The sequence below is a fragment of the Narcine bancroftii genome, chromosome 5 (genome assembly GCF_036971445.1).
Source record: "Narcine bancroftii isolate sNarBan1 chromosome 5, sNarBan1.hap1, whole genome shotgun sequence".
In the NCBI taxonomy this organism is placed as follows: Eukaryota; Metazoa; Chordata; class Chondrichthyes; order Torpediniformes; family Narcinidae; genus Narcine; species Narcine bancroftii.
The window spans coordinates 96,421,959-96,435,478 of record NC_091473.1 but is presented as its reverse complement, the minus strand read 5'-3'; the positions used below and the strand labels follow the sequence as shown (position 1 = coordinate 96,435,478).

The following is a 13,520-nucleotide window of genomic DNA, read 5'->3' as shown; positions in this document are numbered from 1 at the left end:
TGTTAATTCCATTTCCTGCATTAAGGTCATAACCCTCTGCTTATTCCTATTCAGGTACTTGTCCAAATGCCATTTAAGCATTGTAGTTTAACCCACTTTTATTATTCCTTTTGGCACCTCATTCCATATAACCACCATCCTATGTGTGGAAAACATTCCCCTGAAATCTCCATTAAAGTTCCCACCTTAAAGCTATGGACTCTAGTTTTAGACTCACCCACACTATGAAAATTATTCTGATTATCTACCCCATTTATAAACCTCTAAAAGGTCACTCCTTGGCCTCCTATATTCCTGTGAGAATAAAGTCCACCTGTCTAATCTCTAATTATAAGTAAAATCTTTCATTCTAAGCAACATCCAGATGAATCTCTTCTTCATTCTTTCTCCCACACTTCTACCAGATCCTTCCTGGAGCGTGGTGACCAGAACTCTTCATAGTACCCCAAATGCGAGCAGAGAGTTGCAACCCAAATTATCTACTCAATGCCTTGGCCTATGAAGTCAAGCCTAGCAAATGCCTCCTTCACGACCCAGCCCTTCACTCTATTACCATTTTCAGAGAGCTATTTAGTTGCACCCAAGGTATCCTTGAACATTAACCCTCAGAGATCCCTGCTATTTACTGTATATGTATATGGCCTGTTAATTTTTGACATTCCACAATCCACTACCTCACACTTGTCTATATTACATTACTCAGCATCTGGAGGGCAAGTCATATGGCATTATATGATTAGCATATACACCTTGCCTGTTTAATAAAACAATCAAGTGTCTTCCATTTGCATTCTTCCAATTTATATTTGTAAATATGTATCCACAGGGAATTATTTGGGATAAATTTATTTCAATGAATTCCAGTTAATAATGTTTCCACACAACCTACAAGCATCTCTTCATTGGCAATATCTTTATGTGGTCCCTAATTAACCATGCTTGGTGGCTGAGTTTCAGGCCACTCCTTCCTGTTATTTTATTTTGACTGCAAGTTGAATCTTTTGACTTTATATATCAAAAAGGCAAGTGTCGGCTACTGGTGGAGGTCACATAGTTGTTTGCTCATTAACAGAGCCATTTCACATACTAAAAAGCATGAAATGTACAGCCATTAAATTTAATTTGCACCAGCAAAACATCAAAAAGTACCAGCTAATTTCTCAATAATTTACCTTTGAATATCAATAATCTACATTTTTCAAGACAGTCCATTAATGTAGAACCATGCCAATTATGGCCTCATTGAGAATGGCTGTCTACACCATCTTGTAAAGCCTCTCATAGTATTGGACAGACTTTGAACTTTTTAACATTGAAATTTTGGTTAGAATTGCCATTTCCTGGTCTTGAGTTTCATAATGTGCCTAAATTGCCTCAAATGAATTATCCAAAACACTCCAGTCTGAAAAATAGTGATTTCTAAACAAGTCAAGTCTGTATATATATATCAATGAATATAATGTATCTGAACTTTTACTTGCTGAAGGTATTGGGCACAAAAGATCTATTAACCAACCTCGCTTTAATTTATCCATTGCCCTATTCATGTAGTTATTGCCAATGGCAGCAGGGAATTAGATTACAGGTGTTCTTATACTAACACCTAATATCAATCATTAATGTCAAAATTACAAAGCACAACAATTTCAATGCCTTGCAATATCTCATCTGCAGCTGTATTCTCTTAACAGTAGTTCAAGATCAAGTTCACTTTTATTGGCTCATGTTTCAAAATTGCATGCTGGAGGTTATTTTGTGAGCATACCAGTAGACAGCTCTAGCATCTTTGGCTTGGCTTCGCGGACGAAGTTTTATGGAGGGGTAATGTGCACGTCAGCTGCAGGCTCGTTTGTGGCTGACAAGTCTGATGTGGGACAGGCAGACACGGTTGCAGTGGTTGCAAGGGAAAATTGGTTGGTTGGGGTTGGGTGTTGGGTTTTTCCTCCTTTGTCTTTTGTCAGTGAGGTGGGCTCTGCGGTCTTCTTCAAAGGAGGTTGCTGCCCGCCGAACTGTGAGGCGCCAAGATGTACGGTTTAAGGCGACATCAGCCCACTGGCTGTGGTCAATGTGGCAGGCACCAAGAGATTTATTTAGGCAGTCCTTGTACCTCTTCTTTGGTGCACCTCTGTCTCGGTAGCCAGTGGAGAGCTCGCCGTATAACACGATCTTGGGAAGGTGATGGTCCTCCATTCTGGAGACGTGACCTACCCAGCGCAGTTGGATCTTCAGCAACGTAGATTCGATGCTGTCGGCCTCTGCCATCTCGAGTACTTCGATGTTGGTGGTGAAGTCGCTCCAATGAATGATGAGGATGGAGCAGAGACAACGCTGTTGGAAGCGTTCTAGGAGCCGTAGGTGATGCCGGTAGAGGACCCATGATTCGGAGCTGAACAGGAGTGTGGGTATGACCATGGCTCTGTATACGCTAATCTTTGTGAGGTTTTTCAGTTGGTTGTTTTTCCAGACTCTTTTGTGTAGTCTTCCAAAGGCGCTATTTGCCTTGGCGAGTCTGTTGTCTATCTCGTTGTCGATCCTTGCATCCGATGAAATGGTGCACCCGAGATAGGTAAACTGGTTGACCATTTTGAGTTCTGTGTGCCCGATGAAGATGTGGGGGGGCTGGTAGTCATGGTGGGGAGCTGGCAGATGGAGGACCTCAGTTTTCTTCAGGCTGACTTCCAGGCCAAACATTTTGGCAGTTTCCGCAAAACAGGACGTCAAGCACTGAAGTGCTGGCTCTGAATGGGCAACTAAAGCGGTATCGTCTGCAAAGAGTAGTTCATGGACAAGTTGCTCTTGTGTCTTGGTGTGAGCTTGCAGGCGCCTCAGATTGAAGAGACTGCCATCCGTGCGGTACCGGATGTAAACAGCATCTTCATTGTTGAGGTCTTTCATGGCTTGGTTCAGCATCATATTAGCAAAAAGAATTTTTTTAAAAAGGGATGGAGCGTCTGACTCGGCCAGAAAAATTTGACATCTACCCACAGTCAGCTACAGCCTTCAAAGCCTTTAAGTTCTGGCTGATGAACTTTGAAAACTTCCTAAGGGTCATTGAGGTGGAGGAGGATAACCAGCGTCTAACAGCATTGCTGTCTATGGTGTCCTTGAGTGTCTACGAGAACATCCAGGATGAGACCACTTACACCGCAGCCATAAAGGTACTGAAAGAACTGTATGATCAATCAATGAACAGAGTTCATGCCCGGCTCGTGCTTGCGTCGAGGAAGCAACAGCCCGGCAAGTCCAGCAAGGCATATTTACAAGTAGTCAAGGCATTGGGCAAGGACTGTAACTGTGTGGACAAAACTGCTGCCGAGATCACAAACGATCTCGTCCGGGATGCCTTTGTGGCCGGGCTCCGATCGAACGAAGTGAGGCTGCGCTTGCTCAAACAAGGGGTAGAAAAACTAGAGGACGTGGCCGGATTGCAATCACAATAGAGGATGCAGCCTTAAAGTCAAACAAGCTCTCTAGGGACTGGACCCCACGTTCTGATGTGAGTAGAGTGCCCTTCTACCTTACCACCCCTCAATATACTGACAGCCTGTCGGCTGCTGCTACACTGCCCCCTGCGAACCCAAAATGTTATTTCTGCGGGAGGGACAAGCACAGCAGGTCCCAGTGGCCAGCAAGAAAAGCCAGGTGCCAGAAGTGCCTTAAAAACGGCCATTTTGCTGCAGTCTGTAGGTCTAAAATGGCCACCAGCAAAATCAGTGCCTCATGTGAAGCCCAACCGCCACTATCACATTCACCCCTTCTTGGAGAACTGACCCTGGGGTGGAAGGGCTGAAGAGGGAGAAGGGAAGGAAGGGGTAGGTTAAGGACTGTAGCGGTCAGGGGGACTGACCATCCGGCGTGACCGCCGTTGTGCCAGGATTGGGGTCGCTGGAGTGGTGTCGCCAGCGGACTCGTCGGGTGCGACCGCTCCTTCGCTCAGTTCCCCAGCTGTGTTGTCGGCAGGGTAGCCTGGGTTGTTGGGGTGCTGTTGGTCATTCTGTTCTGGCACGGGGCCTGGGGAATAAAGAGTTGGGGGTTGAGTTGGGAGGGTTGTTGGGCCTACTGCATCCTGAGCTAGGTCCCGCACCGAAACAGTGTCCTCCTGCCCATCTGGGAACTCAACATAGGTGTAATGCGGGTTCGCGTGGAGTAGAGTCACTCGGTCGAACAAGGGGTCGTTTTTTGAGTGCCGGACGTGGCGTCGCAAAAGGACGGGGCCAGGGACGGTGAGCCATGCCGATACAATGGTTCCTGATTCGGATTTCCTCGGGAAAAGGAACATCCTTTCGTGGGGGGTGGCATTTGTTGCGGTACTTAGGAGGGAGCCGATGGAGTGTAAGGTACTAGTGAGAACCTCCTGCCAGTGAAAGGTGGGGAGACTTTTAGACCGGAGAGCCAGTGTAACCGCTCTCCAGATGGTGGCATACTACCTCTCAACCTGGCCGTTACTGTGTGGGTTATAGCTGGTGGTCCTGCTTGAAGCGATACCACACTCCAGAAGGTACTGTTGCAGCTCTGCGCTCATGAATGAGGACCCCCTATCACTGTGGATGGAATTGGGATACCCAAAAATGGCGAAGATACTGTGAAGGGCCTGTATCACTGAGGTGGCGGTGGTGTCTGGGCAGGGCACAGCGAACGGGAAGTGGGAGTAGTCGTCGATGGCCGTAAGGATGTAGTTATTATGGTTGGTCGACTGTAGGGGCCCCTTAAAGTCTATGCTAAGACGCTTGAAGGGGCGGGTGGCTTTGATAACGTGGGAGTTCCCGGGATGGAAGAAGTGGGGCTTGGATTCAGCGCACACCGAACAGGCTCGGGTCATGGAGCGAATCTCTTCGACTGTGTAGGGTAGGTTGCACGCCTTCACAAAGTGGGCAAACCTAGTGACCCCTGGATGACAGAGCATCTCATAGCATTTCTGTAGTCTATCCATCTGTACGCTTGCACACGTCCCCCTGGAGAGCGCGTCAGGCGGGTCGTTGAGCTTACCAGGCCGGTACAGAATGTCATAGTTAAAGGTGGAGAGTTCGATTCTCCATCTGGCGATTTTGTCGTTTTTTTATCTTACCTCGCTGGGTGTTGCTGAACATGAAGGAGACCGCGCGTTGATCAGTCAACAGTGTAAAGCGCCTCCCAGAGACGTAATGTCTCCAACGACGCACCGCTTCAACTATGGCCTGGGCCTCCTTCTCGACCGAGGAGTGTCTACTCTCTGGACCCCGGAGGGTTCTGGAGAAGAAGGCTACAGGCCGACCAGGCTGGTTCAAGGTGGCTGCCAGGGCGAAGTCGGATGCATCGTTCTCGACTTGAAACGGGACAGACTCATCGATCGCGTGCAATGTTGCAGCGGCGATGTCGGATTTGATTCGATCAAAAGCCGCTCTGGCTTCGGTCGAAAGGGGAAAGGAGGTGGTCTTGATAAGAGGACGTGCCTTGTCGGCGTAGTGTGGAACCCATTGGGCGTAATATGAGAAAAAGCCCAGGCAGCATTTGAGCGCTTTCTGGGTATGGGCGTGGGGGTAAGTCCAGTCAGGATCTGACACCACTACCCCATTCTCCACCACGCAACCTAGAATAGCGAGTCGTGTGGTCCGGAAGACACACTTGTCAAGATTGTAGATCAGGTTCAGCCGACTGGCAGTTTGAAGAAATTTGTCTAGGTCGGCGTCGTGGTCCTGCGCGTCGTGGCCGCAGATGGTGACATTGTCCAGATACGGGAAGGTAGCAGTTAGCCTGTTCCAGGAGTCTAATAATGACAGGAAGAGACAGTCCTTGAATCTGTGAATCTTCTTCCTGTTATAAAGTTTGAGTCAAATGTCCTTTAATCCATTTCAGAAAGAATCTTACTATCTATATTCATCAATATGTTGGTCATCTTCCATTGTCAAACTTGACCTGAGAAGATGAGAAAATTAAATGACATAAGTTTGAGAAATAAGCTTGCATTGCAATGGCATCACTAGGGTTGGTGTCACCCAGTATGGTAATTCATAGTCTCACCACCTCCTCCCAGCCCCCCCCCCCCCCCCCAACCACGCTCATGGTATCACCATGGATATCCTGCAAAACTGAGTAACTCAGGAGAAGCTTTTTTTGATTTTTCTCCTTTATTTCCTTTAATTGCTATTTCATTCTCAAAAAAGTTATTGATATAGTGTCATGAATACTAATTATCACAATATTGTAGCTAAAACACCAGAAAATTTGACAAAAGCAGCAACAATAAAAACACCAGCAAGAAAAACAAAAGCACGTGCTTTTGAAACCATGTGATTCGAAGCGTTATTGTAATTGGGTAATAATGACAGCTCTGACCAGAGTGCATTAGAAGGTTCAAAAAGTAAATTAGCATAGAGATTTAGCCTTGTAGGTATATTGATACATGTAAGGTGGGCTTACAAAAATGTTTTTGTTGTTATAACTAATTACAGGGATATTTTTATAAAAAATAATAAATTTCTGCTGATTTTATAGACAGTCACCCCCTCTGATGGTGTTACCCAGTGCGATCTGCACCCCCCGCACCTTCCTAATGACGCCGGTGCTTGCATGTTGCTGGGCACTTTTTGTCTCCTTCATAAATACTCAGCTTCATTTCTGGATCATCAGACTTTGAGATTAACTTTTTCCAGTTTTAGTCAACTTTTCAAATAGTTAGATAATTTGAATGTTGCTTCTTCAAGTTTTGGATTTATCAGTGTATCTGGAGCTGACCCTTTTGAATCAATGTTGGATATGGATCACAGTCTTGTTTTATTCATATCTAAGCAGTTAAATATTTGAACATGTTGTTTGAATTGTTCTGGATGTCCTTTGTCCACTTTAGTGTCCGAGCATCAAGTTGCTGAGCAGAAGCCCAAGAACTTAAGCAAACTATTTAAGTTTAGTTGTTTGTCACAAAATACCTAATAGAGTGAGAACGGTTCTATTGCAAACAGACCAACAGGCTATCTCTAACATTTCATACAACCTGTAGAGAACACAATTTATAGAGTATAGGATTACACTGAAAAGGAAGATCAATTAGCACAAAGCACTGACAGCCTTGTTATGGGATTCATTCAGGAGCCTGATGACTGCAGGGAAGAAACTGTCTTTAAGCCTGTTGGTGCATACTATTACACTCTTTAGTCTTCTCCCTAATGGGAGGAGCGGGAACAGAGTGGATCCAGAATGTGATGGGTCCTTCCTAGTCAGCAAGAAATGCAGAAGGAGTTCACAGAGCAGAGGAAAGTTCTGAGCTACATTCACCATCTTTTGTAACTTCTTCTGATCTGTGCAGAGCAGCACCCGTACTTCACTGTGATACGTCTAGCAAGCATACATTTGATGGTGCACCTGGAGATATTATTGTGCAACGTGTCATTCTTCTTTCAAAATTAATAACGGACTGAGTAAACATCCTTGAGAATGATCTTGGAGAAGTTGCCATTACCCATCTTCGCTGATTGTGGTTCAAAAGGCAAGAAATCAATGATCCAGATGTGGAGGGGAGTGCTGAGGTCCAGATCCTGAAGTTTGGGATTGAGTTTGCTGTGTATTGAATGCAGAGCTGTGGTATATGCACAGTAGTCCCACATAGATGTTGTTGGCATTCCGATGCACTGGAGCTGGATGGAGATCTAGGAAGATATCATCTGCTGTAGATCTGTTGAAGTGGGTTAAGGTTGACTGGTAAGCTGTTGTTGATGTGAGCAGCATAGGTTCCATTCAGAAACTGGGGCTTTTCTGGGGAAGCCATAAACATCAGTTCTTCCATGCCCCCATTTCTTAAACTTCTCTTTGAAACCTTCATTTCAGTAATGTTCCATGCTATAATCTGCAGGGTGCACCTGGATGGTGAGGGCAAAAGGCATCAAGCTCCATTGAATGCCTTAACCTAAAACTGGAAAGCAAAACTAATGAACAGAGGCTCAAAATAGCAGGATGTGGCAAATGGTTTCCAGCAAGGATCTAGGGTTGGGTCATCTGGATTGGTGTGCAAATATTCACTGTATGTTTGATTGACATAGATTATCAATTAGAAAGCCCCATAAGATCAACCACTAAATATATTAAAGTTTTCTGTTAGCCATTTTCTCTGTAAGATAAAAAAAAGTCTATTTTCTGTCGTAAACCATATCCCTATCATTCTTGCTATAATCCTTTCAAAATCACTTTAATGCAATCCATAATTAAATACTTTATTATTGTCATTACTAACTTGAAAAATACTTCAAAAATTTATGGGAGACCTTATGTAAAGTAAGATTTTTTAGAAGTCAGCAAGCTTGTAACATACGGAGTCTGTACTACTTTCTGAATTATAAAAAGCTAGGTGCAAGTGTACAATGCAGATGGATCAATAACAACAGGACAACAATTATTTTTTCCAAAAGGTTTTCTTCATGAAAAAAATGGGATTATAATAGACAACTTCAAGCTGAACACAAAGGTAATTTCAGGTTTGCTATATCACATAGGATGTTGGAGAATCATTAAATTAACTTTTATTAAATTTAGCATGTTTTATCGCATAATGATGCTGATACATTGCATTAGTTGAACTGAACTAGAAACGTTTGGCCGCTGATTTTAATTTCTACTCATGTCAGTGTCCAACTATAGTCATCCACCATTGAGAGATTCCAGTTGCCCTGATACCGCTTTTCCATGGTCACAATGTCCTGGTGAAATCTTTCACCATGTTCATCACTGACTGCACCAAGATTAACAGGGATGAAGTCCAAGTGCGCATGCGGAAAATGAATTTTCAATGACATGTTGCACTTCGTAGCATTGTGTGATTGAACTAAATAGGTTATGTTTAAAAAACAATGTGATGGAAAATTTTAAAATGATTTTTGTGATCAGCAGTCCAAAATCTATAAAATACACCCAACAATATTCAGGAAGCAAAATCTTCATTGTCCAGTGTAATTGTCATGGATGGGTATAGAAAATAACCAAAATAGCCAAAATGATGCTTGCTATTTTATTGAAAAGATAAAAGATTTTTTTTTAAATTGCATAGCAGTGCAATGACCTAGTTTGACCACAGTTAGAAAATAGTATACAGTTCTGGCCATCACACATTTGGAAAGAAGTATTGGTCTTGGAGGGAGCATTCATGTATGTCCTCATTGTGGCTCATTTGGTAACATTTTCATACCTGAGTCAGTAAATTTCAAGTTCAAATCCCACTTAACATGAAAACCAAGACAGTTATTTCCAGGTTAATAGTGAGAACTGTTGCATCCTCTGAGATCATAAATCAAGACCTTGCCTGCTTTTTCAGGTGAAATTAGAAAAAATCTCATGGATCTACTTTGAATAAGAGCAAGAAAGCCCTGGCAACTATAAGTTTTAAATTTGAGTTTGAAAGATTCTTCTTAACTAAAAATAATTGAGAGGTATCAGGCAACGTGAATTATGCAACAAATCAGCCCAAATCATTTTGGTTGAATGGGCTCAAGGGTCTATGCTCTGCTCTTCTTGCCACACTCCAAAGCAATGAGATGCAAGCATTGAGAAAATGGTAGGAGAACAACAAAGATGGAAAATTGATGAACTATCAGCACATCTTGCACACAAAGTGAAGAGAATTAATTTGGAGAGAGAAAAGAGAGGCAGAAACACAAGCTAAGAAGAAACTTAAAATGCTTTGATATTCTTAAAATCTTTAATTGCACAATGTCATGGTTTAAATTGCTCAGTTTTTGAGTCAGAGAAAAAGAATGGATTTCCATTAAGCATAAATTTGGTGGCACTCTGATGACAGTCCATCCATGATGTTCAACATGGTTTTTGACTTCTGCTTCTGTATGATACAATGGGGAGGTCAGAAAGATGATAGAGGTCAGGAATGAGTGTTAGCACTCTAAGTTCCAAGTTCTAAGTTCAAATTTATTATCATCCGATTGGCCAAGTACAACCCAAGGAAATAGTCCTTGGTGCAAAATAGTCCTTGGTGCAACCATACAGACAAACAATACATATGCAGGACAAATAAATAAATATTGTTTTATAAAAATCAAAATCTTGAATGGAGCCATTCCTTTGGTCCTTCTGCATTCTGACTGCCCGTGGGAAGAAGCTGTCTCTCAGCTGATGGTGCTGGCTCTGATACTCCTGAATCTCTTTCCCGACAGGAGTAGTTGAAAGATGTTGTGTGCGGGGAGGTAGGGGTCCTCAATGATTTTGCCTACCGTTTTCAGGCTACAATCCTGGTACATCACATCAATGGATGGGTTAGAGACCCCAGTGATCCTCACTGCCACTCTTATGGTCCTGTGGATTGATCTCTGAACCTATTCTCTCTATCAATCATATCGCACTGTGATGCAGTAGGCCAGGCACCTCTCAGTAGAGCTCCTGTAGAAATTTGACATGATGGTGGATGGTAGCCTTGCCAGTTTTGTCTTCTCAGGAAGTGCAGACGCTGATGTGCCTTCCTGACTGCTTCACCACTGTATTAATCTTTGCGTACAATGGCCTTAGTTATTTAAATAGTTTTTGTTATTTCTAATTTCACTTTATTTTTATCTTATTCATTTGCTACAGTTTAATATATTTTAGCTAAATGTTTGTTTTAATTTTATTTTTTAACTATTCTAATTATTAGATTATTTAAATAATTTTATACCGCCTTTAAATGTCTGTATATCTGAGATATTTCATGACAATAAAATATTATTTTGATCGCAATTAGCTTTATTGGGCTTTCTGATCTTATTGAACACAAGAGCAGGCCTGAGAGGCAGGCTAGCCTGCTCCTGGTCCTCAATCCTATGTTCTTGTAATTATTGGTGGGATATTCTTCAGCTGTTGTATTATAGCTTGATGAAGATCATTATGTCCCTCACCTCTCCACTTCACTCCTTTCCACAATTTGTCTAAACCCCCTTCTTTTCAACCTTCCTCATCTCTATTTCCAAGGTTTAACATGTCTGTCCATATCCTTTTTAGAAGACCAATAGAGTCATTGAGCATGGATACAGGACCTTTCGACCAATTTGTATATTTGAGTGAGTTGCATTTGCCCATTCCCTTTAAGCTGTCCATATAACTGTCTAAATGTTTTTGTAAAAAATGTCTCTGCCACTTCCACATACTTATCACTCTTTGTGGAAACAAGTTGCCACTCATTTTAGCTCCATTGTAAAACATTTCCTCTCACCTTAAATCTGTCCTTTCCAGTTTTAATCTTAACTATCTTAAGAAATAGGTCTTATCCATGCCCCTTATGATTGTACATATCTCTATAAGGTTGCCTCTCAGCCTTCAATGCTCCACATTAAAAAATCCTAGCCTATCCAGACTCGCCTTCTCACTTAAAGTATCCAGTTCCCTGTGAATCTTTTCGACATCCTTTCCAGCATCTTTCTTATAGCTGAGTGGATATGAGAGACGTGAACACAAAGGGGATGGAGCTTTAGTTTGATTTGGATATCACATTCAGCACAGACACATGAGGCAATTGGTGATCAGAATTGGTCTTGTATCACTAATGTTTTGTATAACTAACCTAAGTTCCTAATTACTGTACTAAATGCCTTGACCAATGAAGGTAAGCATGCCCAATGACTTCTTCACTACTCTGTAACTCTCAGGAATTGTGGACCTGTACCCCAAGTCCTTTTTGTTCCACAACATTCTCCAGGGCCCTACCTTTCACTGTATAAGCCCTGTTGTGGTTTTACTTAGCAAAATGTACCACCTTGCATTTTTTAACACAATAAACCATATTGACCAAAATACATACAGATATTTTTCTCTTGAATATATACAGTGTCATTTTCTCCCCTTTTTCCCCCCCTCCCTTCCCTCCCTCCCTCTCCCCCCTTCCCATTTATTCAAAGTTCAATCTATAAGATACATTAAATCCGTTAAACAATGTCGTCACTGAATACAATAAACAAGTAATTTTTATCTTTTACTTTTATATACTGAGTCAGTTCATTTTGTTGTCTTCTCCTTCTGTCATTTTAGGTGGTGGAGGTTCATGGTAGGATTTCTCTATTGTATTTCATGTTTGTAAATACTGCATTAAAATAGTATGGAATATTATTAAATTGGCAATTAAAGTCGCATAGAATTACTTTCATTCATGAACTTCTGAACCTTTATTTTATGGTCCTTTTCTGCATTTAAATTAAATTTAGCATGATTCAGTGTAAATTTAATGTAATTCATGCAGACAGCGAGGACATGGCTATTTCTCTACTGCTGAAACTAGAAATGTCATGCTAATTAATAAACTTGATCAATGATATATTATGTTGAATATCAGGCCATAATACAAAGATTTACATCAATGAAATAGGTCATTCAACCCTATCTGTATATTCTCCACTTGTGCCTCATCTACCATCAAATCATAGAAAAGTAAGACCAGGAAGGAGCCATTCATTCTTTCTCTCCAGCTACTTTCAGTGCTCAACCTCCACTTTAAGATCATATTCCTGCTCTTTCCCCAAACTTTGTGCCTGAAAACACATTGTCAATGAAGATTTTGCTACCTGAACACTTTTGGGTGTATTTTATTAATTTAAGGCTACTGATCACAAAAAAAATCACCTTATCAAGTATCCTTTTTTTACATATAACCTATTTTTGTGAATTGCTGTCATATTTTAAAACTACTATTATATTTCCCACAAAGCAAGCTAGTTTGATTAGTCCAAATATTCCTGGGTTACACCCAGTGCAGGTGCTATGCAAATGTTGTCTTGGATCTGAACATGCTTAGTCAGGATAGATGCAGACAGGATATAAAAGCAGCTCACATAAACAGATGCTGTGCATTACAATGATTATAGATTGAATGCTGTTAGTGCACTTGTTCTCCAGATAATGCCATAGTGAGTGCACTTAACAACAGCATTTATTGTCTTCAGGAAGATTCAGTACAGCAGAAATATCTCATCAATGTCGTAACAGCTGAATGCATTCTGTTACATTTGTGGTGAGTGTAGGCTTAAGGTTCAAAGATGCAGCATTGACTCCACTTACTATGAAAGCCTATGAGCTCTACTTTGGTTGTAAAATTGGTGACTAAGCCAAACTCTGGGCTCCTTGCATTTGTTGTGTAATATTGTGAATGAAGGACAATTATGCCCCCTTTCTGGACAAACAGAACACCTTTTATGGATGGTTTGATGAGAAGAACAGGATGATACCAAAGAAAGCTTTGTGTCCCGCTGATGAGCAGCACACCCCCCACCCCATAGCCATGGCTGAGGTGAGGAGAAGCCTATCCAAGGTGAATTCACACAGGTGGCAAGACCAGACCTTGTCAAGTACTGAAGGACTGGTGGAGGTTTTCATGGATATCTTCAATACCTCACTGCAGCAGTCCATTGTTCCTGCAGGGTTCAACACAGCCACCATCATCCCGGTACCCTAGAGCACACATGTCAAACTCTGGCCCGCGGGCCAGATTTGGCCCGCAATATAATTATATTTGGCCCGCAAGATCATATCAAAAATGTATTAGAGGTGGCCCGCTGGCCGCCGCGCCAGTATAGCGCATGCACAGTAAC

General features: G+C 42.1%; 1 protein-coding gene across 2 annotated transcripts in view; it reads left to right on the top strand.

Moving 5' to 3' along the window:
- negr1 (neuronal growth regulator 1) overlaps window positions 1–13,520 on the top strand; it is a 530,464-nt gene that overhangs the window by 436,681 nt on the left and 80,263 nt on the right. Inside the window, exons 5-6 of one of the 2 annotated variants that reach the window (XM_069938455.1) lie at window positions 8,376–8,431; window positions 11,968–11,983. The exons of the other annotated variant lie outside the window; for it this stretch is intronic. Of the exons in view, the coding sequence (XP_069794556.1) occupies window positions 8,376–8,431; window positions 11,968–11,983 (72 nt within the window). The remainder of the gene's footprint in view (window positions 1–8,375; window positions 8,432–11,967; window positions 11,984–13,520) is intronic. 2 annotated transcript variants of the gene reach the window in all.